The 24577-nt window shown below is 56.5% G+C and overlaps 12 protein-coding genes across 12 annotated transcripts; 5 read left to right on the top strand and 7 right to left on the bottom strand.

The window, feature by feature from the left end:
• Positions 1-13: 13 nt before the first annotated feature.
• On the bottom strand, positions 14-2061 carry F5Z01DRAFT_637486 (uncharacterized protein; the record flags this gene model as incomplete). Its single annotated transcript, XM_046262289.1, has 2 exons — positions 14-1606; positions 1669-2061. 2 exons carry the CDS (start codon positions 2059-2061, stop codon positions 14-16), a joined length of 1986 nt encoding a protein of 661 aa, XP_046117153.1.
• A 1132-nt stretch (positions 2062-3193) lies between these two features.
• On the top strand, positions 3194-5351 carry F5Z01DRAFT_157664 (sugar transporter). Its single transcript, XM_046257776.1, has 6 exons — positions 3194-3451; positions 3508-3551; positions 3602-3851; positions 3917-4300; positions 4368-4618; positions 4677-5351. Exons 1-6 carry the CDS (start codon positions 3400-3402, stop codon positions 5292-5294), a joined length of 1599 nt encoding a protein of 532 aa, XP_046117154.1. The 5' UTR covers positions 3194-3399; the 3' UTR covers positions 5295-5351.
• A 56-nt stretch (positions 5352-5407) lies between these two features.
• Positions 5408-6529, bottom strand: F5Z01DRAFT_675146 (uncharacterized protein; the record flags this gene model as incomplete). The annotated part of the gene is made up of 1 exon (XM_046265116.1): positions 5408-6529. One exon carries the CDS (start codon positions 6527-6529, stop codon positions 5408-5410), a length of 1122 nt encoding a protein of 373 aa, XP_046117155.1.
• Positions 6530-7308: 779 nt separating this feature from the next.
• Positions 7309-10184, top strand: F5Z01DRAFT_158319 (uncharacterized protein). The gene is made up of 3 exons (XM_046257780.1): positions 7309-8352; positions 8410-8970; positions 9026-10184. The coding sequence occupies exons 1-3, from the start codon at positions 7644-7646 to the stop codon at positions 9769-9771; spliced, it is 2016 nt and encodes a 671-aa protein (XP_046117156.1). The 5' UTR covers positions 7309-7643; the 3' UTR covers positions 9772-10184.
• On the bottom strand, positions 9947-10689 carry F5Z01DRAFT_675148 (uncharacterized protein; the record flags this gene model as incomplete). Its single annotated transcript, XM_046265117.1, has 4 exons — positions 9947-10098; positions 10177-10356; positions 10411-10517; positions 10595-10689. The coding sequence occupies 4 exons, from the start codon at positions 10687-10689 to the stop codon at positions 9947-9949; spliced, it is 534 nt and encodes a 177-aa protein (XP_046117157.1).
• Positions 10690-10940: 251 nt separating this feature from the next.
• Positions 10941-12875, bottom strand: F5Z01DRAFT_682071 (P-loop containing nucleoside triphosphate hydrolase protein; the record flags this gene model as incomplete). The annotated part of the gene is made up of 1 exon (XM_046265738.1): positions 10941-12875. The coding sequence occupies one exon, from the start codon at positions 12873-12875 to the stop codon at positions 10941-10943; it is 1935 nt and encodes a 644-aa protein (XP_046117158.1).
• Positions 12876-13253: 378 nt separating this feature from the next.
• F5Z01DRAFT_637491 (proteasome maturation factor) lies at positions 13254-13751 on the top strand (the record flags this gene model as incomplete). Its single annotated transcript, XM_046262290.1, has 2 exons — positions 13254-13256; positions 13311-13751. The coding sequence occupies 2 exons, from the start codon at positions 13254-13256 to the stop codon at positions 13749-13751; spliced, it is 444 nt and encodes a 147-aa protein (XP_046117159.1).
• A 274-nt stretch (positions 13752-14025) lies between these two features.
• F5Z01DRAFT_157790 (ubiquitin-related domain-containing protein) lies at positions 14026-15417 on the bottom strand. Its single transcript, XM_046257778.1, has 2 exons — positions 14518-15417; positions 14026-14457 (listed from the first exon to the last, which is right to left on the bottom strand). Exons 1-2 carry the CDS (start codon positions 15149-15151, stop codon positions 14300-14302), a joined length of 792 nt encoding a protein of 263 aa, XP_046117160.1. The 5' UTR covers positions 15152-15417; the 3' UTR covers positions 14026-14299.
• Positions 15418-17040: 1623 nt separating this feature from the next.
• Positions 17041-19295, bottom strand: F5Z01DRAFT_675152 (AP-2 complex subunit beta; the record flags this gene model as incomplete). Its single annotated transcript, XM_046265118.1, has 3 exons — positions 17041-18517; positions 18565-19005; positions 19054-19295. The coding sequence occupies 3 exons, from the start codon at positions 19293-19295 to the stop codon at positions 17041-17043; spliced, it is 2160 nt and encodes a 719-aa protein (XP_046117161.1).
• Positions 19296-19871: 576 nt separating this feature from the next.
• On the top strand, positions 19872-20848 carry F5Z01DRAFT_158377 (uncharacterized protein). Its single transcript, XM_046257781.1, has 3 exons — positions 19872-20154; positions 20212-20564; positions 20614-20848. Exons 1-3 carry the CDS (start codon positions 20035-20037, stop codon positions 20684-20686), a joined length of 546 nt encoding a protein of 181 aa, XP_046117162.1. The 5' UTR covers positions 19872-20034; the 3' UTR covers positions 20687-20848.
• F5Z01DRAFT_158226 (major facilitator superfamily domain-containing protein) lies at positions 20609-22797 on the bottom strand. The gene has a single exon (XM_046257779.1). It carries the CDS (start codon positions 22347-22349, stop codon positions 20730-20732), a length of 1620 nt encoding a protein of 539 aa, XP_046117163.1. The 5' UTR covers positions 22350-22797; the 3' UTR covers positions 20609-20729.
• Positions 22798-23375: 578 nt separating this feature from the next.
• F5Z01DRAFT_675155 (uncharacterized protein) lies at positions 23376-24491 on the top strand (the record flags this gene model as incomplete). Its single annotated transcript, XM_046265119.1, has 3 exons — positions 23376-23489; positions 23538-24199; positions 24251-24491. 3 exons carry the CDS (start codon positions 23376-23378, stop codon positions 24489-24491), a joined length of 1017 nt encoding a protein of 338 aa, XP_046117164.1.
• Positions 24492-24577: the final 86 nt, after the last annotated feature.

Consider the following 24577-nt stretch of genomic DNA (forward strand, 5'->3'; position numbering starts at 1 on the left):
ATTCAAGCACCCCTTATTGCGGCTTGTGCTTGCGTTTATAGGCCAAGAACCGGGTCAAGTTGGTGACAGCCTCATCAGCCCTCGCCCTCAGCTCCCCCTGGCTCCTCTTATCCACCCCCTTCACCATGGCCTTGGCCTTGGGCAAGATATCCTCCAGGTGCTTCAGGTAGTTGTCTTTCCAGAAGACCTCCCTGTCGCACTCGTAGCTCTCGTCGCCGTACATGTCAAAGATCTGGTTGAGCGCCTCGACGGCATCGGCCGCCGGGGCGTCGGGCAGCGAGGACAAGATGGTCATCAGGAACGTGCCGACCTCCCTATTCAGGGCGACGGGCGCGGGATGCATGGCGAGCTGGCCGAGGACACCGACGCACTTGACACCGAGTGCCTGGAAGGGATCCGCCTCTGGTGCGGCGCCCATGTTGGGCGAGGTGCGGGTGGCCTGGTACAAGGTGATGAACTTGCGGTGCTCGTCGGCCTGGAGGGGCGTGTCGGCACCCAGGGTGCGGACGACGGCCCATGCGAGGCTCGTGACCTGCGTGGCAAGCTCAACGTCGGCGGTGTCGCTGGCGAGGATGGGGCTGATGACGGATTGCCAGATGGCGCGGCCAGCGGGTCGCCACGCGGACTGAATGCCGGCGTTGTGCTCGTCGACAAAGTCGATCAGGGAGACGGACCAGGCGATGTTGTTGAGCGCGGCGAGGGCGAGGGCTTGCAGGCGGAGGGTGTCCTGGTCGCTGGGCGGGAGGGAGGCCACGCGGGCGAGCTCTGGTAGGGCGTGGGCGAGCAGGGCTTTGAGTGCTGGCACGTCGTCAATGGAGCCGGCCTGTGCGTCGTCGTCGTCGGCGCCCGTGACCATGTCCATGTCGGCGTGCATCTCGTCATCGTCCATCTCCTCTGACACCTCTGGGGGGTCGGCGGTGCTGTCGTCTGGGTCGGCATCGTCGACGACGTCGCCCATGTCCTCGTCGTCGCCCTCCTCGTCATCTGCCGGACCAGAGCGCTTGGAGTCTGGGGCTGGCTCGTCGGTAGCGGAATTGAGACTCGTGCCGATGGAGGCGATGATCTCCAGGGCGAGAGATTGATACTCGAAGGGTTTGGCCCAGCCCTCTCCGTGGCCGTTGGTCGTAGATGATGAGGCGGGTGTGATGGTGGAGATGGTCTTTGATAGAGTCGGTATGATCTCGGCGTCGTCCAGGATATTGTGATCAAGCGTCTGGCCCTGCAGTGAGACGAAGATGTTGTGAATGATGCCGCAGGCTAGCACACCCTCGCCCGAGGGATCTTTCCTAGCCACCTGCAGCGTCTCGTATAGTGGCTGATGCTGAGCGACGATGTGCCCTGCAAGCTTCTCGTTGTCCTCGGACAGGACCATCACGCACGCCATGGCGTCCATGCGCAGCGCCGCGAGGCCCTCGTCGCTGTTGCCGTGAACGACGATGCTGAAGAGCAAGCTCGTGATGGCCGCGTTGTTGGCAACAGCCTCGAGGATCTCGTCCCGCGCCTCAGCCAGCGCCGAAGATAGAGAGATGATGGAGCTAGTGATGCTCACGAGTAGTGACTTCTCGGCAGCCGGCACGGGGTCCTTTGATGAGAGCTTGTCTGAGACCTTCGATTGATGTCTCGTTAGCTTGTGCGTATACTTGCTTGAGGCAGAGGATCGCGACTCACCATTTTCGAGGCAAACTCCATGGCGGACAGGATATCCTGGCGATACAGATGGAGACAGAAGTCGGCCTCCTCCTCCAGCGCCAGGACCTGGAGGATGCCCCAGCCTGCTGCTCTGCTCTCTAGGGCCGCATCGGTGAGGGTCTGCGTGAGGACGATGTGCACAATCTGCTCCCGCAGTAGGAGCTTGCGACACCTGCTGTCTTGGATGATGCTGGAGATGGCCGAGGCGGCCGTGCTTCGCTGCTTGGGATCCGCATTCTGAAGGTCCTTGACAATGGGCAAGATCTTGGACTCGCGCAGAGCAGCGAGCTCGGGGTCTGTGGGCGGTTTGACGGCTTTCTTGGCGATGGGGTCGCGGCGGTGCGCGCCTCTGTTGCGCCTAGACTTTCCCATGTTGCGAGTTTGTGAATGCAACGGAGGAATAGAGAGGCGAGTGTATGAAGGCTGTGAGTGAGTGTACCTTAGTAGACCTTGGTCGTGACAATTTTTTGAAGGGTCGTCCGTCAGGGTCCAACTAAGGCTGATCCACTTTTTGTGGACGGACAAAATCTGATGGCCACCATCAGATCGCAGACTTCGAGTTTGTGCTTTGCATGGCTCTGACTTCCTCTACCCCGAAGTCTGTCCAGACTCCTGCAGAGTCCCATCAGTGTCAATACGCATCTCTACCCCTTCAATCTCGCGCATCAAGAATCCCCGTCGCTCGTTGCGAGTGGCTGGCTTGGAGTTGAGCCCTGCTCGTTCTCAACTTGCAGAGCCAGCAGAGCGATCAAGTGCAAGCGACACTGTGTTACTTATGCAACTGATCTGATTCAAGTTGGCATGCTGTCAAAGACGATGAACATTCTCCACGCTAACATCATGTCAAATGAACCGCGTGTCGCCAATGGGCTGAGAGCCAGTGCAAGCAGCGATCAGAACCATCCAGCCTCTGAACAACCATCAAGGCATCTTGCTTGGCTGTCCACTTGGACGCCGCCAATGCCCGCTCTCGCGTGACTCCATGTTGAAATGAACTGGATCTTACAATCATCTCGTGAGCGTCAGTAACAGACAAGATAGCCCGCATCAGAATCGCCCCTTGTTCCAGCAGCTGAAAGCCTGGCCTTCACAGCAACTCATCACGAGAAACGGAAGAGTGTCTTACCGTGCTCTATCGTAGGTCCTTTCGGCACTAGCACGAGATTCCATGTCCCGGACGCTTTTGTCACCAAAGCCAAACCCGAGCGGTACTTCAAATCTCCGATGTCGATCGTCGCCCCCGTAAATCCTCGCTCGCTACTACTGGCGTCCGGTCCGTCTCGACGCCAAGGGGACATTTCAAAGGATCACAACATCCAAAGTCAGCCTGAGCTCAGCCGTCGGCATTGCGCCCTGGAGGATTGATCTGCCCGGGAATATATCATATCGGGCCTGTCACAGGAACACGAGCGAGGTGCGGACAGGAAGCGATCGGCGGAATCCACCACCACTCGAGCAGAGGCGAGAGCCGCAACATCCCCGAGACAGCGTCGAAGCTTGCGGGGGGAGACGATCATGAGTCCGGGGTCTTGGGGCTGGAGGCAGCAGGGGCAGCGGCACTCGAGAGCCGCTCGATTTGTCACGCTGTTCTTATAAGAGACAGCTCCTCATCAGGCACATCTAGACTAGTCTGGAGGACTGGACTGCAGAGCTGTGCTATCACCCGATTGACAGTGAGCGCAACGACCTGGCTGCACTGACGCCTGCGCAATGAAACAACCTTCGGATCAAGATCAGGTCCCGGCGCCAGGCACCGACCATGGTATGTCTTTGGTGTATCTCTTGCGCTCGCTCAACCTCCCACTGACAACGAGACAGTCGATGTCCCGGAGAAGAGAGAATCAATGGGCACAGTCAACGTGGTGAGTTGACTCAACATCTCTCCTGCTACCAGCTACTAACATCGTCCAAGGTGGCCGAGCTGGGTGACAACAGGCCCGCCGCCTTCTCGCGAGGTCAACTCAAGCTGTACCAAATCTGTTTCCTGGTCTACCTGTGCGCGGCCCTGGTCGGCTTCGACGGATCCCTCATGGGGAGCATCAACTCCATCGGGGCCTACCAGCGGTACTACAACGTCTCCGAGAACGAGCAGGCGTCGACAGGCATCGTCTTTGCCATCTTCAACGTGGGCCAGATGGTGGGCGCCCTCTTTGCGTGGTTCTGTACGTGCTTTCACCCTGCCATCAACTGCCACCCCGTGCAAGACAATATCCTGACTAGCTCGCAGCGGACTGGAGAGGCAGGAGGATGGCCATCCTCGTGGGCTGCTTCGGCGTGTGCGTGGGCACCGTCATCACCAGCACCGCGACCACCCTCGCCACCTTTATCGGCGGGCGATTCCTGCTGTCCTTCTTCTCGACGTTCGCCTCAACTGGTGCGCCCATGTACCTCATCGAGGTGGCGCCTCCACACCTGCGAGGCACGATAGCCGGTTTGTACAACACCTTTTACTACATTGGCAGCATCCTCGCCAACTTTGCCGTCTATGGCACCTCGCGCAACCTGACGGGGAACTTGACCTGGAGACTGCCCCTCTGGTTGCAGATGGTGTGTCCCGGGGTCGTGGCGATCTTCATCATGTTCTGTCCGGAATCGCCGCGCTGGCTGATCGGTAAGATAAACCTAATATCCTGTCTGCTACTCCCGGCAAAGAACTCCCTTGACTGACGGTGCCACAGGACAAGAACGACACGAGGAGGCAAGGGACTTTATCGTCAAGTACCACGCCAATAGCGACGCCGAGCATCCCATCGTGCAGCTGGAAATGGCCGAGATGATCCAGAGCTTGGAAGGCGCCGAGATGTCGACATGGAAGACCATCTTTGACATTAGGCCACTCTTCAACACGCGGGCAAGACGCTACCGCTTTGCGCTGTGCGTGGCCTTCTCTTGGTTTGGCCAGTTCTCCGGCAACAATGTGGTGTCCTATGTACGTTGGAAGACGCATGTTGCAAAGTTCATGTTGAGTTCCCGCTGACCCGTGACAGTACCTCCCCTTGCTGGTCGAAGCGGTGGGCATACACGACACGGACACCAAGCTGCTCCTGAACGCTATCTACTCGGTGACCGGGTGGATCTTTGCCGTCTGCGGCGCTCGGTTCCACGACATTATCGGCCGTCGCAAGATGCTCATGGGCGCGACGCTGGGCATGGCCGTCACGCTGTCCATCGCGGCCGGCACCGCGGCCGGCTTCGAGCAGGACCCGAGCAACAAGCGCATGTCGTCGGCCTCGATCGCCTTCATCTACATCTTTGGCAGCGTCTTCGCCTTTGCCTTCACGCCCATGCAGCCCATCTACCCGGGCGAGGTGTGCGACAATGTGCAGCGCGCCAAGGCCATGGGCTTCTACAAGCTCACCTCCGGCGCCGCCAGCTTTGTCAACACGTTTGCGGCGCCCATTGCCCTCAAGAACATTCGCTACTGGTTCTACGTCTTCTTCGTCTTCTGGGACCTGTTTGAGTTCCTTGTCATCTACTTCTTCTTTGTGGAGACAAAGGGGAGGACGCTGGAGGAGCTCGACGAGGTCTTTGAGTCGGCGAACCCCCGAAAGGCGAGCACCCAAAAGCCGACCCGCAGGACGCAGATGGACGTCAAGGCAGAATGAAGCGTTCGGGGTGAGCTTCTGTGAAGGCAGAGCGTGCGCCAATACAGCATCGGTAACCTCTATTAAACAAGCAAAGTGCCATGCATATATCATCGTTCACCTGGTGCCCCCGTTCACCCATCGTAGGGATCGTTCACCCCAATAAGGCCCTCCCTGTACATGTGCAGCACGGCCGGGTACACTGCTCTCCCGAAATTGCTGTCTCTGCGTAACACGTACGCCGGCGAAATGTGGTCGTAGCCATGCACCTTTTGATGCCAGCGATCCGGGCTGAAGGCGTGCAGGAGATATGTGTGCGACCAATTCCACGCCCACTCTGGGACGTCCCCAGGCGTCTCGGACTCGGCCAGTCGCAGGCTGCGCATGGCGGCGAGCTCATGCTCCGTGAAGCCGGCCGGTTCAGCATGGCTTTGAAAGAGGTTATCCGTGTCCTTGCTCTCCCAGCTCCCCGGTGCAAAGGCGTCGCGTTCCAGGATGAGCATCTCCCCGGGCTCCTGGACGAGAAGCTCGCCCACCCTCGTGATGACCTCGTTGCTGTGCGTGGTCCAGCCTCCATTGTATGCCTCGTGCATGCCATCGGTCCACATGTCAATCATCTTGGCGCCCTTCTTCGACATGAAGGTGCCGCTGTTGATCTGCCCGTGGGCCTGCCTGCCCGCCACGGCGTTGAAGCCGCTCTGCCGCAGACTCTTGACGTCCCGCAGCGCGTGGACGTCCCAGTCGATGTAAATGCCCCCGTGTTCCTGGACGGCCTTGACACGGACGAAGTCGGACTTGTGCTCGAGTCCCTGGATCTTGACGCCGTTGTTGGCGTAAGAGGGCACCTCCACCTTCCGAATGTCGAGGTTGAAATATGTAAAGATCAGCTTGTTCCACTTCCCACCGAAGCCATCCCTGGCTCTGGCCACAGCTGTGCCGTCTGGGTCGACGTTGGTGTGTAGGAAGATGGTGTCGGGTTCCCAGTACAGCGAGACTGCATACATGGACAGGAAATGGCTAAACTCGAAATTAAAACCCTTGCTCTCGTTGGCAAGGATGTAGACGAAATGGACAATATTGGGTATGTCATCGGTGGTATGACCTTGGTCTTGATGCGCTTCTGTGCCGCCTGCTCCTGCATAGCTCCAGACTTGCACGCCCACGCTGTCGTTGTAAACATAGAGAATGATCAAGAGGATTGTAAGCAAGGAAGCGGCGGCAACACTCTTCACGTGCAGTGAGATGTTGCGTCCCATGGTGACGAACAGTACGGCAGTATGGCTGGTTGCAGAGGGCGAGCAGCGAATGTCCGACGTGAGAGAAGATTCAGGACGACTGGGAGATTGCGATGATAGGGAAGTATAATACAAGGGAGGCAAACATGATATGTACTCTGTCCATGCATGGTGATCATTAATAATTAGCGCCCATGGAGATCTGCAACAGCGTTCCATCGTTCATGTTGGGCGCGTGGGTGTCTCTGGATCAGACTGGACGACATGCCTTGCGGGCACTACGCCACCCTGTTGGAACATACCTGTAGGCGACGCGCACCCGGTCCGGTGAGGTAAAACTTTGGGAGTACCTTGTTGTGCTGGGTAGCTAGGCTGCCTTGCGGGAATTACAATACATGCCTAAGCTTCGTCCTTCTGACAACGGGTGCGCAGAAACCTGGGTGTATATTCTCTACCTTTGTACGTAGTAATAGTAGTAGATTGGCGCGAGCAGCTGCTCCACCCTCAGCATTGCCAGTGGGTGGGCTCTGTCTGTTGGCTGGTGAAATTGAGGTGACTCGCATCGCAGCTGCGTCAAGCAAGATGTTCTGAGAATACGTTCAATCCTTTTGCTTAGGCGCACGCTGTTGGTTGCAGGACATGGTGATGAAGAGTCAAGACTCAAAGGCCAGATTGTCCCAGTCCACGAGGCCAATCAGGGGGAGAAGACGCCTGTCCCTTGGCGACTGGCCTAGAATAGACTAGCGCCCAAGGTGGTCGCTCTATTAATACTAGCCGCCTGCACGACGTATGACATGGCGGGTCCAGTCGGCGGCGGCGGTTGAGCTGAGCTGAGCTAGCTGGCTATAGTAGCTGCCTGCATCTCAACCTCAGTCAATTGAGCAAAGCATCCAGAGCCCCTTTTGCAAGTTGATTGTCGTCGATAATCGCCTGTACCTCTCGATAGGCTTCGAAACCGTCTCGCCCTATACGCGCGCGCTCCTGCCGCCACCTTCTCGGTAGTTGGCAAGGTCCTTGACCGTAGGCGCAATGTGAGACACGAGTCTCGCGTCCACACCACCCTCCCACGCCTCCATCGCGAACGATACAGTAACCGAGCTTGCCTCGCCGTCCCACGGCTTGCCGGCTGCGCCCCATGATGCCGGCGCACACGTCGCGCGCCCGCGCCATGTCCCGCTTATGGGCAAGCGACGAGGAACTCGCCAAGAAGGACGACGACCACCTCCCAGTCCGCCAGCATCAGCACCAGCACCAGGGCCCCAACGGACAATGGCAGGCAGCCGTTCGAACCCCCCGCCGCCGCTCCGTGGCGAGGCTGCTCGCCTACATCGCCGTCGCCCTCCTCCTCTTCTACGCCCTGTCGCAAGCTTTCACCTCAAGTCCGCACGGAGACACCTCCGACCTGATTCCATCATCAACCTTCAACGGTCGGCCCCCTCCCGGACGAGGCTCGACAGGCTCTACCGAAGAAGCGCACGATGCGGCATCGAGTGTTCAAAAGCCAAAGACATACAATGGCGCCATCAAGTTGCCAGGCCTGGGCCAATCCCTTCACGCCATAGCAGCGACGGAAGGGAAAAAGCCCAAGAATCGCAATGTCCTCTTTGCGGCCGCAAGCCTCAAGAGCGCATCCGCGCTTCTGCCCTTGGCTTGTCAGATGGCCTTGGAGAGGCGGAACTATGTTCACTTTGCGTTCATGGGGCGGAGTGACGTTCCGCTGCAGGAGCTGGTCAAGATCAACGGCATTGACGACACATGCCAAATGATCTTGCACGACGCGAGGCCCGACCACGCCGTTGACTCGACGGAGCAGCGGATGGCGCTGTGTTCCGCGCGCGCCATGTGTACGTGACAGACCACCGTAGTTGAGCCAGGGGAGACGCGCTAACAATGTGACGTAGATCATATCAACACGTACATGCATCCGCAGGCTATTTTCATCGACTCGACGTCGGCCGAGGAGTCGTACTTTCTGCGCGGACTCCGCGATCAGACGCGGGGCACCGCATCCGCCATCATAGAGCTCCCAGAAAGACCCGGGATGCGTCTAGCCTGGATCACCAAGCTGGACTCAGCGGCACTGGCTGCCTGGGACAAGATCACCATCGACATCCTCGTCCAAGCCCCGACAAGCGGTGCCGGGAACATCATGCGCCTGCTGACCTCGCTATCGCGGGTGGACATAGCCGCTGTGCCTGTGCCGCACTTGACGGTCGACCTTCCGCACAAGACGGAGCGGCAGACCGAAAAGTTCCTCGCCGACTTCCAGTGGCCACCGCGGACAGGCGCCAACGCCCATCTCCCAAACATGCTCTCCTTACATCGCCGCATCCCGCGCACGAAACTATCTGCAGAGGAGAGTTCTGTGAGGTTCCTAGAGTCGTTCTGGCCCAAGTCGAAAAGCCACTCCTACGTGCTGGTGTTGTCACCTCACACCGAGGTGACTCCCCAGTTCTTGCACTGTAAGGTCTACGTGAAATCAACGTGAGCAAAAGTACATCCACTGACAGCAAGCAGATCTCAAGTTTAGCATCCTGCATTATCGACACTCAAACAGTGCAGCCGTCCAAGATTGGGATGCGCAGATGATGGGTCTCAGCTTAGCGACGCCGACCAAGCTGCTGGACGGGTCGTCACCATTGGCAGCGCCCGCTCCTGGCGAGGGCGCAGGGTCGTCGTTCCTTTGGCAAGCACCTCTCAGTGACGCCATGGTCATCCCAGGGGACAAGTGGATGGAACTGCACGGGTTCATCTCACACATCCTCGAACTACAGGCCTTGTCCACAGAGTCGCCGCCTCTGCTGGCCCACAAGGAGATCAGCAAGAAGTACCCGTCATGGCTAGAGTATGTGTTGCAACTCTCGCGCATACGTGGGTACTACTGCGTGTATCCCGGGCAGGAGACGTCGAGGGTGGTGGTGGGCGTGCACAATGACCTCCCCGACGTGCCGGAAGAGTACAGCGAAGACGACGAAGCGCGACGCGATGCCATGGGAGAAGACGTGGGTGATGATGCAACCGCCGTCTTCGAGCCTCACTGGCATGTGGACATTCTACACACTCTGCCAAACGGTGGCAAATTGCCAAACTTGAGAAGCCTCCCCATGCTCAGCTGGGACGGCAAGGAATCCTCCGCGACAGCATTGGACGACGATGCCGCAGCCTACCGCGCGCGGTTCATGACAGAGGTGGGCCCATGCAAGGATGAGCAGCTGGAACGGCAACCGCACACCTTTGCGGACGACTTATTTTGCTACATGTGATCAGCGGGCCTCTTCCATTGCATAATAGGGGCGAGTCAAATCATTGGGATGGGGCGTTTAGGATATACCATCGGGCGCGTACGTGCTTGCATAGCATATATATCTATCACTGGGTCATGACACTTGGCAACGCAGAACTACATGATTTTCCAATCTTTTATCTCAACTTCAAATTTCACTTGACAGGTTCCGCCTCCTCGTTCTGCGCGGTCGCCAGGAGCACGACGCATGTGCCGACGATGCAACTGGCCAGCACGCCGAGGCTGAGTTGCGTCTTCAACCCCGTCTGCACAATGGCCACGCGTCGACTGTACTGGTTCACTGTGCCTGCACACCTCCAAGTCAGTCGTTTTCCGCCTCGCAAGACTTTCATAGAGTCTCGGATCGTGCAGAGAGAAAACTTACGGATGTAGTTCCCCAGTCCTATGAGGAGCATCATCACAGACAGACACCAGAACACGATGCCCAGAGGCTTGGCCATCCGTCGCTCAATCTCGCCGGGCTGATGCTTGACGTGGAAAGACAGGGTGATGGCAATGGACACGACGGCCATTGTCATCGACAGTCGCAGATAGGAGAGAAACGCTTTCATCGCTTGTTAGTGCCTCGTTTCGCCCTCGCACGGTGCAGTGAACGTACTCCGCTCGTTGGCGCAGTGATCTCGCGCATCGGAGCTCTCATTATCAAAGAGGAGTGGCCCAAAGGGCGGCCATGCGAAAAACGCGGACGTTCCGGCGCGGGTAGGCCTTCAAGTTTGCCAGCTGGTCAGTGGTGCGCCTCCCGAAAGGTGAACTAGACATGGGGGCGGAAGCGCGAGACGTACCCGAATGCGCCGACTGCAATGGGCGTAGTGAGAGATTGCGTAGAGACACAGTAGCGTGGATCCAGATCTTCGTCGTCTAATCGTGTTGGCGACATAATTGACGATCGCCAAAGGACGGTTCCTTGGGTCAAGATCGCGGGCGTCAGTTGGCGCAGATGATGGCGTGCTATGACATGAGGTTGGTAGACAGACATGCGCACTGTGTCTGGGCTGTTTGAATGTGCCTCCATTAACAGTGTGAGCACACGACTCGCACACACGTTACAGAACAAGAACACAGCGGGCTCGCATGACGATGACCACGACTATTGGTCTGCAATATATACGCTAGGTATCATGTACAGAATCACGAGGCCTCAAACCCCCAAACCTCATGCCACCGCCTCTCCTCGCCAGCAAGGGGCCCGTCTAGCCTGCCGAACCTCGCTGCCTCCCCAGAGTTGGCCTCGGGAAGACACATCCACTCTCGCACACATTCCGGCACTTCCTCCTTGACATGGGCAATGCAAATCAAGGCCTGCTGGTCTGTCAAACCTTGAATCGTGATATCCCGCACATCGCTGGGAATGATCTTGCCGTGGTCGTCGCGCGTCTTGGTCTCGCCCTCGGTGAGAAACAGAGTACATTTGGATCGAACAGCATCGTCCATGCCGCTGAAGGCCTCGTCGAGCACAACGACATCGGGCGACTTGATCGTAGCCCGGATGAATAGCGCAACACGCTGCGCGCTGAAGGACAGCTCACCAAACATGTACTCGTCCGCCCAGTCCAGGGAGTCAGTCGTGGCAGACACACCACCGGGTCGAAGCTCGTGGGCGAACCAGCCGAGGGCAGCATCGACCTTGTCCTTTGCTTCGGCGTCCAGCTTGGGCAGCGCGCGGAAAGTGCTAGCCCACGCATTCTCAATGACCTGTCGGATCGTCAGGCTACGCGGAATGTGCTGATGAACCTCGGGGCTCGAGTGGCCAATGCGAGCTTGGATGTCCCAGAACGTCAGAGGTCGTTGCCCCGACCCGGGCTCGGGCAGCCTGCTACGACCGAATAGCTTGATGGGCAGAGAGTACGTCTGAGGATGGTCTGAGCACAGCAGCGACACGATGGTCGTCTTGCCCGATCCGTTGGGCCCAAAGACGCCCCAGCGCTCGCCGCGGCGGACCGTCCAGTCGAGCCCTTCGCGTTTACCCTCGGCCGTTTTCAGGCTCCAATTACCCAGCGCAACTTTGTCGCCGTATCGCACCTTGCAGCCCTCCATCTCAACAAGTGGTTCCGCATCGGGATTCGTCGGTTGGAGTCGGTATGAGGCTGCTTGACCAAGGCTGGCCGAATTCGACGAACCCTTGTCTGACAAGACGCGACCAATACCCTCCAGAGTCTGCAGAGGCAGTGTCACATCCTCAGCAAGCTTGCCATTCTTCACACCCTGCATATACATTTTCAACCCTCCTAAAACCTCCTCTTTTGAACCCATGGAGCCAATCTGGTTATCCGTACGTAGGTAGATCAAATGCGTGACCCAGTCAGGCAGAGGATCCTGTGGGCGCGCGGTCAGGACCAGCCGCGGGCTTGCCTTGTCCGCGAGTGACTTCAATACGGGACTCAAGCCTTGCACTGTCGTCGGATCAAGGCCCATGAAAGGCTCGTCCAAGAGGAGAACCTCTGGTCTCCGCAAGAGGGCCCTAGCAATCCTCGCCCTGCGCCCCTGTCCATTGCTTAGGAACGTCACAGGAAGATCTAGCAGGTGGACAAGTTTCAAGTCCGTGGCCACCCTCTCAAGCAGCTGCGTCGTAGTTTTCCTTTCCTCTTCCTCGCCGGGCAAGGCTTGGAGAGGGTTGAGATGCGTGTTTCCTAGGAGGAAATCACGTAGTGACCAGTCTGTAGACTCTCGTCTTGACTCATACCGTGCGGACAGGTACGCCGATGTCGTTGCGCCACCACCGCCGAGGTTCCCAGACTCGGCATCAAACCCAACATACTGCACCGCTTTGTTCGGGGCCCTCAGCCGGTCCGGTACCTGATCTGTCGCAAGGTAGGGGTAGGATCTCGCAGTAGGTGGTTCGCAAAGGAGTCTGCCCCGTAGAACTTGCAGAAGAGTCGTCTTGCCAGCGAGCGAGGGCCCAACAATGCACCAATTCGTCGGTGTGCTAGACGTCGACGGCAGCTCAAAGCTCAGGTCGCTGAAGAGCGGCGGATTTGGATGCGAGGGTCGCGAATTGGGATGGTGGCGGTAGAAGGTGCCATTGGCGATCCGTATTATGGGTGCTCGAGAGGAACAAGGCGGCATGTTTTCTGCGACCAGGGCCTTGATTGACCCATTATCCAAGTTGGACAGATCAGAATCGAAGTCTGTACCATGGCGCCGCTGTTGAAAGGATGATGGCGATCGTCAGAGACGGAAGGAAGCGATATCGGCATTAGTCGGGCCTAAGCCTAGCCGGGTTACGAAATGTGGGGGCGGGTCGAGAGACTGGCGGCGTTGGCCTGGGCGTTGCCTGCAGGCAGCTTGAGCTTCATCATCATCGGCGGCCAAACGACTATCATTGCGACCTCTCGAGCAACACACGCCTAACGCATACGCCTACCTCTCTGACCGCATCACTTGACGCTCCCACGCATTCGAGAAATCTTGAACCCTTTATCACCCCAACACCAAGCCTCCAAGATGGTAAGCTCCCCTCAAGCATCGCCCATCAATTACGACAATATCTAACTCCTCCAGTCGATGCGCATCGTCCCCAAATCCGGCCACGCCGACACCTTCCAAGCGACGACAACATCCGCCCCCTCGGCGCCCGGAGTACACGACACCCTCCGCCACGGTGTAGCCCCCTCAGCCTACGATGCCAGCGTCCCTGCCTCCGCCCACCCCCTCGAGGCCCGACTGAAGAACTGGGAGGCCACGCAGGAGGCCCTCAAGATGAACACGCTGCGTCGCACATATGGCCTCGCGGAACCCGTGCGCCGTGGTATGGAGCTCAAGATGGTGCGAGACAGCGAGTGGCGGCCTCTGGCGCTCCAGAATGGAGCGGGAAAGAGCGTGCATGAGGATATCCTCATGGGCCGCGATGACATGATCACATGGGAGGATATCTTTACGAACGAGGAGCAGAGGCAGGTGCCTGGTGTGCACGAGGAGATGGAGAAGAAGCTCAAGATTTAACGGGACATGGTGGTGCGAATTAGGCCTTTTTTGTCCATGGTCCTCACGAGGTTAATGCAAAGAAACGAAATCCAATCACGCCGCTGGTGGAATGTACTGCGTTCTTCTATCCTGCCCATCAAGATGCCCAGCGTAGCCGGTCCAGTGCCCGGCGCGTAGATGAAGATCGCCATTTTACAGATATGAACGTAAAGAACAAAGACCCAGAACGTAGTTGCACATGCAAATCATCACGAAAAAGAAAATCCAGCCCAAAACGCCACTGTGACGCCAAATGCCTCTGATGTACCGCTGTTGGGTCATGTCGTGTTCTGTATATCGCCGTCACCGCATAGAGGCGACGATGACCCAACGCTGCGAAAGTGCAAATGAGTGAGTATGTGCCGGGCCATTGCCTGCCGTCTTTCAGGCGCAGCGGCCGGCCGCGGTTATATCCTTCCCTGACGAGGGTAGTCATCGGAAAAAGTCCGAAGGGAGCATTGCCTAGAATGCTTCAGCACCACCAGCTGGCATGGTGGTGTGCAATGTTGAACAGACTCTCGAGTCGCTCATAAGATGACACAGCAGCCGCCTGACCTCTCGCGGACGCCGTCGCCTCCCGCTTGGGAGGGATTCTTGCCCCCGGTCTTGGGCTCATCTTCTTCCAGATCCGCAGGGCGGATGCTCATATGTACAACATTGGGGCTTTCCGGAACGAACTGATATTCTGTGATCTTTTGTCAGCATGCCATCAATCACCGGTACATTTGTGACAGTGTCCACATACTCCGCAAAGGTTCCTTGTCATCCAACAACTTTCCAAAGTGAATCAAGCGAATACTACCCGGGTTCGCCGGCTTCTCTTCCCACTCAGTGCGCCACTCCCTGAGAATGAGCTCCTTGAGTGTGTATACGCTGATGCTAAAGGGGTCCGGCAGACCGGAGTCGGTTTCTTCAGGAATAGGGACGTTCCTCCTGGACAAGTACTTTGCGCTGATCTTGTACGGATGACGGCTCCCGCTGGTGAGGAGAAGCGTGATATTGCAGACGGGGCCAAGGTCATCGGCACCAGGCGTGACGGCCTTGATCTCGTCCTGCGCAGGACCAATGGCCAGCACTGAGTCATGCCGCTCCTGGAGGGGACGTTCTGTTTCGCCAACGGGGGAGCCAGCAGTGGCCTCGCCGTCGGCGTTGGCAGTCGTTGACGGCCCTGCCTCGGTGGCGGCCTCATTCGGGGCTGCCTTCGAAGTCGTTGCGTCCGCCGCAGGGGACGTCGATGGTTTGTTGGCTTCTGTCTCCATGTCGTTCGCCATGCTCTCCATCGGGACAGCGTCGTTGGGCTGCTCAAGGTGAGAAGGGTCGATTGCGGGTGCTGCACCTGTCGTTGTAGTCGCGTGGGTGGTGTCGGTCGGTGCTGACATGGTGATTCGCGGGCCTGGAATGAATGGAGCGCAGGGGACCTGGGTCGAGTGTCTCTCTTCCCACGTCCACAGCCACCACTGCTATGTATGTACTATGCAGGTCGATGTGGCAGTGACAAGCGAGCGCTTCCGCTAATAGAGCGTCTTACGACGACATGCGATGCGCGCTAGGAACTTGGGGTGGTGGTGAGAAACACCTCTGGGTGTATTGGGTGCGCGGCAAGGAGAAATGTCCTTTGGTCCAAGAAAACGACAGTATTTGGAGTTGATTTGAGTGCAGGGTAAGAGTCCAGCAATGACCGGATTGGATCTGGAAGGTTTGGGTGGTGGGTGGTTGGACGGATCTAGGTAGACTGGGGGACTGGCCTGCAGAAGCACCGGGACGTCAGCTTGACGCTCCAGTTCATGCTCGAGTGGTGGACGTACGTATAGCCCAGCGAAGTGATGACTTAATTAGTCGCTCACTTTACCCACAAACCTGCTGGAAGTGCGGGCGGGCATCCGGCGGGCACAAGAAGTGGCACTGGGGTAGCCTAGGCGCTTTCAGTGGGTGTGCTCCGTCTCTGCGTTAGTGGAGATCGTTGGCCATCTGGGGCTTCAGCATTTTGACTCGTGGCACGACTGGATGCGGATAGTACATGTATCCAAAAAGCGCATGGCTTGGCTGGCACAGATGCTGCCTTTGCCATGCTTTTGTTTGCGAGTATCTAATTAGCTTTACTAGGCCATGAATGATAGTGTTCTTGACTATCCGATGCTAGCCAACTGCAAATCCAGTTCTACACGTGGTCCGTGGAGCTAGTCCAGTATCATCACCACTGCACTCAGGTGATCCCCGCTAACCGGCGCCCTCCAACACCGGCTGTTTCCAGTCCACTCACGCCACTTCGAACCCGTCTCTTCAGTCGGGCGCTTTCTCGATACTAACTAATGCTGGTATCATCGATTTTCGAGAGAATAGCACAATCGACTAGACACTTCTAAATCGCGTTGCCAAAAAAAGGTCGCGGCCGAAACCGCGTACTCAACGAGCCTCTAATACGCTTGTGGCAGGCCAATAGGCGGCCAAGAACCCAGCAATCAAACATTAAGTAATAAGGTACCTAATGAAATGCAGTGCTTGTGCTCACATGTGCCCATACGCGGGAAAAGACAGGACCCCTATCTTGCTATACGTGGACAGACGCATTCCCCTCTCCTCTTCTCCTGCAGGCCTCACAGTCCCCGAGGGCTGAACAAGATCAAGTCCCCCGCGAATAGCCCCTCGGATCGACGGGTGGGGAGGCGGGCCTGGTATGCATCCGCCTATACTTGTACGTATTCCGATTCCCGAAGGTAAAATAGTAGTAGACAAAGTGATCCGTACGTACTACGCACAAGCCAAACATCGGAAGACCTCGATGCACCCTCGAACGTGCATGGAGCACTACAGAACTTGATGATTGAGGTACTTAGAAAGCCAACCACCAGGGTCTTTGGTACCGTCTGCATGGCGAGACCGTGCCTGACTGTGCATGATGATCACCCTCTACTACTGTAAAGCCATCATCCACCCAGTGCGAGCGGGAGCGGCAAGCCCAAACTGACGCGTAACATGCGAGCTGGGTCCCGTCTCGTGATAGGAATCAGCAAATCACGGCGTGCTACCCGAGGCTGTGCCCTTCTCAATGCCTGCCGCCATCGAGCTAACTCGATACCAAGACCCTTGGCAGCTGTGGTGTCGAGATAAGCTTATCGACATCCCCCGGGTGAGGCCCGAGGTCAGGGTCATCTATCACAGGGCACGTGTAATTCCATCGTGTCAACCCCTCCCGAACTGTGTAGGATGAATCGCTTGTTATACTGAGGTATCATGTACATAATGTCCACGGCCATTGTCAATCGCCACGTCATAGAAGCAGCAAATCGCCATTCTTCCCCTCGCCCTGTGCTGGCTGAAGCACAGTTTGCGGAGCATGGGCGCTCACGACGTACCCGGCCGCATGTCCACCGCTGTTGCCACCGAACAGGTCGTCCCCCTGGTCTATCCGCATGGCAGCCATTTGTTGATTGCCCACGCCTGAGAAGTAGGCGTCAGCATCGTTGACCGCTTGACCCATGTTGCCCTGGCCACCGTTGGCCGATGTTGCTGTTCTGGTCCGCACATCGATATCGTTGGGCTGACCGCCTCGTCCAAACATGCTGATACTCTTCTGTGTCTCTCCAAAGGCCACGGTGTTGTGCTTTTGCAGTGCTGGGGAGTCCTGTAGTCTGCGCGGCCGTGCCGAACGGAACACGGTCTGCACAGGCTTGAGGTAAATGGTCGCCAAGGTCCCCACGTTGAGGCACATCTCTTCCAGCGTCGCCGGGTCGAGCCGTTCTGATTCCGCCGTGATGGCAGGTTTCTCACCCATGACGATTTGCTTTGCGGCGTTCATGTCCGTCGACAACAAACGCCAGTACATGTACGCACGGTCGCGCAGGTCGGGGTTGTCAGTCTCCTCGGTAGCCCACTTGAGCACTTTTGGTACGAGCTCCTGTCCCTTGGTTGGCCTCTGGATGAAAAGCTTGACTGTAGCCGTGAGCAACGCTAATTGCACCTCGACCGGCTCTTCAGCGAACGAGTACAAAAAGTCCTCCAGCAAGGCGTCGCTGTTTTCGATGCGATCTGCGTATTGGCCAATCACCCACACCATCGCTGCTTTGGCTTCCGGCTCATCCAGCGAGTCCAAGTGCTCGCACAGAGTCCCGATGATGGACTCATATTGGTCGGGGTATTTGCGGAAGATGTTGCGGATGACGACGGTAGCTTCTTGTACGATGTAGGTCACCTTTGTCGCCACAAGCTCAAGAAGGAGGTTGATGCACCGCTGGGCTGCTGGCTCAATCTTAATCGCCAGTTTCCCTATAGCGCGCACGGCCTTGCGCACAAAGTGCACGTCGATTTCAGTAGCGTACTCCCGGAGCTCAGTCAACACCTCGTCAATGTTTTTCTCATTGGCGAGCATGAAGATGAGCTCCAGTTTCGTTACCTTGACGTAGATAGGGTCGTTGTACTTGCAGAAGAAGACACGAATGTCGTTCCTAAGCACATCGGGTCGTCGTTGCAAGATGAGCAGCGCGTTCCTCAAAGCCAGGTACTGGACCTCGGGTCCTTTCGCAAGCAAAGTAACCAAAGGCGGCGAAAGCTTTTTGCAAAGGGCAGTGTTCTGCTTCTCGTCGGCGATGTAGTTCATGAGGTATAGAATGACCCTGATGCAGGTCAACACCACCGAAGAGTTCGAATGCGACAGCCTCGGCGAGATGCGCTCAGCAAGTAACAGTGCCTCGCCCGAATCTTGAGGGACGTAAGACATGAGAGCCTCCAATATGTAAGTCTGTCCCCATCTTCACAAGTTAGCCAGGTTGCGCAATCTACCCTTGCCGTAACTCACTCTGAGCAATCAGCCAGGATGGCCACCATCTTGGAGGCATTCTTGTAGTCAATCGTCAATTTGATCGCATCACTGCGCTCCCATATGTCCATCAGACCAGCCAGAGCACTCGCGACAACAGTAGGATTGTCATCGCGCAGTAACGAGTTCAGCCTCTCAATCAAGTCCGACTGCTCGACCATATGCCTGTCGTGATCGTACAGCTTCGCAACACAAAAGGCAGCCGTCTTCCGTACATATGGATCCGAGTCTCGTAACGATTTTTTGACAAGTGGCACGGTGGCCTCGACGAATTCGCGTACGTGTATGTATGAGATGGTTCGAAGCGTAAGCGCGCGTACAAGCGGATTGTGGTCTTCGAGGTCCTGCTCCAGGAGAGGGATCGCTTTCACAGCCATCTCTGGCCTTGACCGTGCGTAATTGACCAGATAGAGGAAGCACCTGCGGAGATCAGCAACCGGCAGCAGTGCGCAGACCAGGGCAACTCACATCTTCTTTATTTCCAGGCTCTGTAGGTGCATGCAGCCGATGATATCGGGGAACAAGGCTACCATGTCATTGTTACTCATGGTCATGTTGGCCACGATCTTCTTCAGCGCAATCTTCTTGCCGGCATAATTCTTGTCCTTCTTGCCTCCACTGTTCAGCTCGAGGCGCAGTTCGGCGACTTTACCCTGTCTCGTCTTTAGTCTGGGCTCGAAGTGAGGCGGCGGTACATATGCGAAGAACATGGTGTTTAGCTGCCACAGCGCTGCCAAGCTTGGCAGATGCGGTGGAAAGGTCACATAAACGATAGCAGGACGCCAGTCAGGAACAGCTGACGGGGATTGACACGGCGTTTCTCGTGCTACAAGAAAGACAATGGGCGTTGCTTACTCGTGCGAACAATTTGGAGTCTCCTCCTCCAGCGGAGCTCGACATATTGCCGTATTTGTAGAGCCCCTACCAACAGATATGGTTCCTCGCTGGTTTCCGTCACGGGATGCAAGACGCATTCACTTGCAACCCCTCACCACCTTCTTCAGAGCGTCGTCTTGGTCCAAGCCGCGGCCAGCCAATTGGGTGAGACTCTGCTCTATCGCGACAGAGCTGTTCGTGGAGGCGGACAGGAAAACGTCACATGTGTGCCGAGACCGCGGTTGAATCGAGCGCCGGGGGCTAGGGCCGCACACAGTATCGCCAGGTGCTTAGTCGACACTCTATAAGTCGTTGGTGAGGTCTGTCGTGATTGTGTTGTTGCCGCGAAAGGGGGAAGGACCCTCCTTACCAGGTGGTACCTTACTCGGCTGCGGCGCCAGCGGAACTCCCATTATCGATACGACAGGCTAGGCTCAGGCTGGAGGTGATGTGGGTCACCCATCCAACGTCGACTCTCACCCGCCGCCAACGAATTGCTCGCCTTTCATCCGCGCAACCGCCCGCCACTGACGATAATTATCACGGTGCTACTTCACTTACGAGCTCGACAACATGGTCAACCAACAGGCTGCTTCCTGGGCGCTGCAGCTCGAGTCCCCGCCCGCCGCTAAATCGAAAAGTTCGGCCATTCCCGACCCTCCAGGCTTCCACAGCAGCGTCGTTAGCAACAAGGTGCGCCGCAGCTGCAGGACAAGGTGTCTGGGGACCGTCGCTAACGAGAAATAGAAGTCTGGCAAAGATGCGAAAGTGCAGCCGCGACAAGCGAAAACGCCCGAAGAGATGGACACGCTGAAGCTGAAGAAGGCCTGGGAGGTTGCGCTTGCACCAGTCAAGAGCTTGCCTATGACGGCCATCATGATGTACATGTCCGGCAGCTCGCTGCAGATCTTCAGTATCATGATGGTGGTCATGGCTTTCAAGAATCCTTTGATGGGCATCGTCAATACCCAACAGGCATTTGAGCGCTTCGAGTCGCCGTCAGTCTCGGGACGCCTGCTGCAAGTCAAGCTCGTCTATGTAGTTTGTCAGCTAGTGGCATTGGCTGTGGGAATTTGGAAGGTCAACCAGATGGGGCTGCTACCGTAAGTCAACGTGCGGCTACTGTTTTATGTACGATGCTAACTGAATCAGAACCACGAGGTCAGACTGGTTGATGTGGGAGGCCCAGCGACAGTCACTCGACAATGCGGTGCCAGCATTATAGATGAGCAGATGCAATAAAGTAAAGATGCTTTCAGACAGACTGTCTACTTTTCTCGTGGCGATGATGCCGGCGCCTCCATCTTCGCGAGCTTCTGTTTGCGCCATTTGGGCCCATGCTTTTCAACAAAGAGCAGACCCGGTATGCAAATTAAAACCAGACACGCCATGATAGTAAAGGTCCACCCCCGTCCAATACCTTTGATCACCAGCTCAATGACTGCCGCGCCTGCAGCTCCCACCAAACAGCGGACAAGGTTGTTAGCCGCGGTCGCTGTGGCGGGAGCTTTAGGGAAGATGTCAACAATGAGAGTGTTCAACGTCTGAAATGACGTCGGTACGAGCACGCCAATCAGGAACGAAAGGACCAGCGGTGCTGCAACACTCGTCTCGACCTGCAGTGCCCAGCCATACCCAACTAGTGCGCCCGCTCCTAGCAACATGGCTGGATAGATGGGCTGTAAACGTGCGGTTTCGATGGGAAAGTCGCGTAGGTCGTCGCCTCGCCGGCGACTGATGGTGATCCCGGCTTTCTTCGCAATACGGCGATAGTTCCAATCAAGTATGTATCCCTGCGCAATAACTGCCATCATCGACCCACCACCATACGGAAGGTAACACAACCCAACTTGCAAGTCATTGTAACCATAGATCTCCTTGAATTGCGTGCCCAGAGTTGCAGCCGTCAGGATGAAGCCAACGTACAGCAGGGAATTGAGGATAAGGATCAGTCCCATCTCCTTTTCGAAGACGACAGCGAGTGTGCGTATCGGGTTGGGGAAGCGCAGCTTTCGAGTCTCGGCGTGCTCTTGACTGCTCTTGCGCTTTCCACAGTACTGTATCACCGGCAGATTCCACGACTGCGCCGGGGTGCTGCCATTTCCAACAACGTTGCGACACGTCTCAGGAACAGTCAGGATCCAAGGAACCAGCCAGACTGTGACGACAATCGCCAGGAACCAGAACAACGATGGCCAGCCAAGATACTGGCTCAGAATGCCTCCGAGAAAAGGTCCAATGGCAGGCCCGACATTGATACCTGCGCCCAGGTAGCCAATGTATCGCCCCCTTTCGGAGGGGGCCGCAATATCAGCGACCATGGCGAAGCCCAAGGCGATAGTGCCACTGGATCCGAAGCTCTGGACGCACCGGAGCACCATCAAGGCCGCATAGTTCCTCTGCAGCGCAAGTCCAATGTTGGCAAACAAATAAATGGTGAAAGCGACAATGTACGCTGGTCGTCGCCCAGCCATATCACCGAAATCACCAAACAACGTTGGTGCCAAACCCTGGAAGATCATGTATGTCGTCAGAGTCAAGTTGACCAGACTAAGTGACACCCCCAGATCTTCTGCAATCGGGTTGAGAGCTGGGAAGTAGATGTTCGCGGTCATGGGCGAGATGAAGCTCCCTACTGAGAGCATGACCGTGATCCATGTCTTCATAGCCGGCGAAAAGGCGCTGTAGGCTGGCCCGCTGGACACCCTGGACATGTGGTCTTCTTCAGCCTGGGGATCAGGCATCGTCGAGTCCCCTACGACAGACGAGAAGCGCTCAAGGGCGCTTGGTCGAGTGTTTATGGGTTCATCGTGATCGGATGTCTCCTCAGTATCGACTCGTGAGAGAGACTCCGTTTGGTCGTAGGACTGTCGCTCAATATCGGCCATGGTGGGTGGCGTCTACAAACCTTTGACTGAGTCGCCATGAGATATGAAGGACACCAGTATTAATTAGTGATCAAGTCAAGTTTCCGTCGATCAGATCCTTTAAAATTGAACCTGATCATGGATATTCGGCTACTTGTCAGATGGCGACTCTTATTGCCGCCACGGAGTACTTCCGACTCTTATTCCCGAACGGCGGTGACGAGGCACATGAGATGCTTCGTGTCGACGTAGTACTGGAACAACTACATGTACCTTGGTACTGCAGCTCGAGGCTGCACAATCGTGCTGCGAGCCATCATTAACCTGTGTCTATAGAAGCAATAGAAACTTCTACCTTTCACTGCAGACGATTGATCTGATCGTATAGCCTGGTGGTCTGCTTGTCAGCGCAACATGGCGCCTCTCACTGTGGGGACCAACACACGCTGGCCGATAACGGCGCCGTTACATGATAGCGAGAAAAGCAGATGTGATGCGACGTGCACAAGCAAAAAGAGTCTGCAAAGCGCCAAAGCCCTCGTGAGGAGCACATTCACTGCCTTTGGAGGTTCATATGTTGCCAAAAAGGGGCGAGATGTAAATATGGCGAATTCGGGAGTGGCTTACCACACACAATGCACATCGCAACCTCAAGCACAGAAAGTCACAGTAGTGCTTTGCTCCGGCACAATACTGCAGGCTGGAGACATTGTCAAACGGCCATCAAGTACCAGTACGTAATATTACGTATTTGACTATTTTCAAATTTCGCGACAGATGTAAGTCGACCGGCCTTTGTTAACGATAGGCGATTCAGGTCTACAGGGTAGCCCATTAGTCGCTGACTCAGTGCCCCCACCACCTATGGGTGCTGGCAGCTATTAGCTGGTGACGCTGTCCATAAGCTTCCGTGGGGAGATGCCACCTCGCGACTCCGTGGGGATTCCGCATGACCGATTCAGCGAATCGTTCCAATCTGCGCTCTCATCGCGGGCTTCCTATGCCCAGCTAGAGCAGAATTTACGAGCCAAGCCCCTTTCTGTCGCCATGGACCGAACACCCGACCTCAACGAGCTTTTGCGCAAGCAGCATGCCCCTCCCGTGAGGACTGAAGTTACGCTGGAGAACATTGATGGTTTCCTAAAGGAAGCTCTCCGCATTGTGAGCCATATCGGAAGGCCTCTTTGACATTCCGCTCACGGATCATAGAACACACATATTGCAGAGCTCCATCGAAGTCTGCTGAGCGGTCGAAGAGCATACCTCGCACGAGCGCAGCCGCGCAAAGGCCATAGCAGCGCAGCAGATGGACAGCCAGCGGTGCTTTCAGACAAGGAGAGAGAAGCGGTGGACAAGGATGCCAAGGAGATGCTTCGTGAGCTCAATTGGAGCATCGATACCCTCGACAGCGCTGAAAAGATACGTTACGAGACCGAAATGAAAGCAATACAAAAGCAATACGGCAGTGGACTGGGTGCCCTCGGGGCCTGGGCCTCGGGTGGTGCCGTGAGCGGCAAGACGCAGGAGCAGTCTTTAGCAGAGGCGCGGGCGGAGGACGTCAGATTGCATCGGGATGGTGTTCTCTGGTACCTACGACAGCGATTGCAGCTTTGCGGCGCCACCCAAAAACAGATGATGGAAACAAGGCTCATCAGGGAGGTGGAAGCCAGCCGCAGCTTAGCCTCGCAAGCACCCAACATGACGGACTTCTCCGAGTTCAGACCCTCGAAGAACGCGACAGAGAGCCATGATCCGAGCCGAGACCAATCGACAAGCGAGGGCCAGGGACTGAGCGCTGAGCAGGTGCAGATGTTCGAAGAAGGCAACCAGGACATGATGAAGTTCTTTGACAGCATGCACAAGTCTGTCCAGTAAGTCGATGGACCATGTCACAGGTCAACTCCCCCATGCTGACCTTGCAGAACCGCCCAGAAATCCTTAGCTGAGATCAGCGACCTCCAGTCGACGCTCATCAGCCATTTGGCGACCCAAACGGAGCAGATCGATCATCTGGTGGCCGATTCATTCTCAACAACCGAGAACGTCGAGGGCGGCAACAAGCAGCTGAAGAAAGCAACACAACGCCCAAGCACAGCGCGAATGACTTTCTATGCTACCAGTGGCCTATGTGCTTTCTTGGTATTGTGGGATTTGATATTCTAGAGGTCAAATAGAGGACATTCTGAGCATGTGAAATTGGTTCTTGGTGATTGGAGCATATGACGCCATAGCCTGCAACGTGCGCGGCT

Source organism: Emericellopsis atlantica (assembly GCF_019669845.1).
Source record: "Emericellopsis atlantica unplaced genomic scaffold F5Z01scaffold_17, whole genome shotgun sequence".
In the NCBI taxonomy this organism is placed as follows: domain Eukaryota; kingdom Fungi; phylum Ascomycota; class Sordariomycetes; order Hypocreales; family Bionectriaceae; genus Emericellopsis; species Emericellopsis atlantica.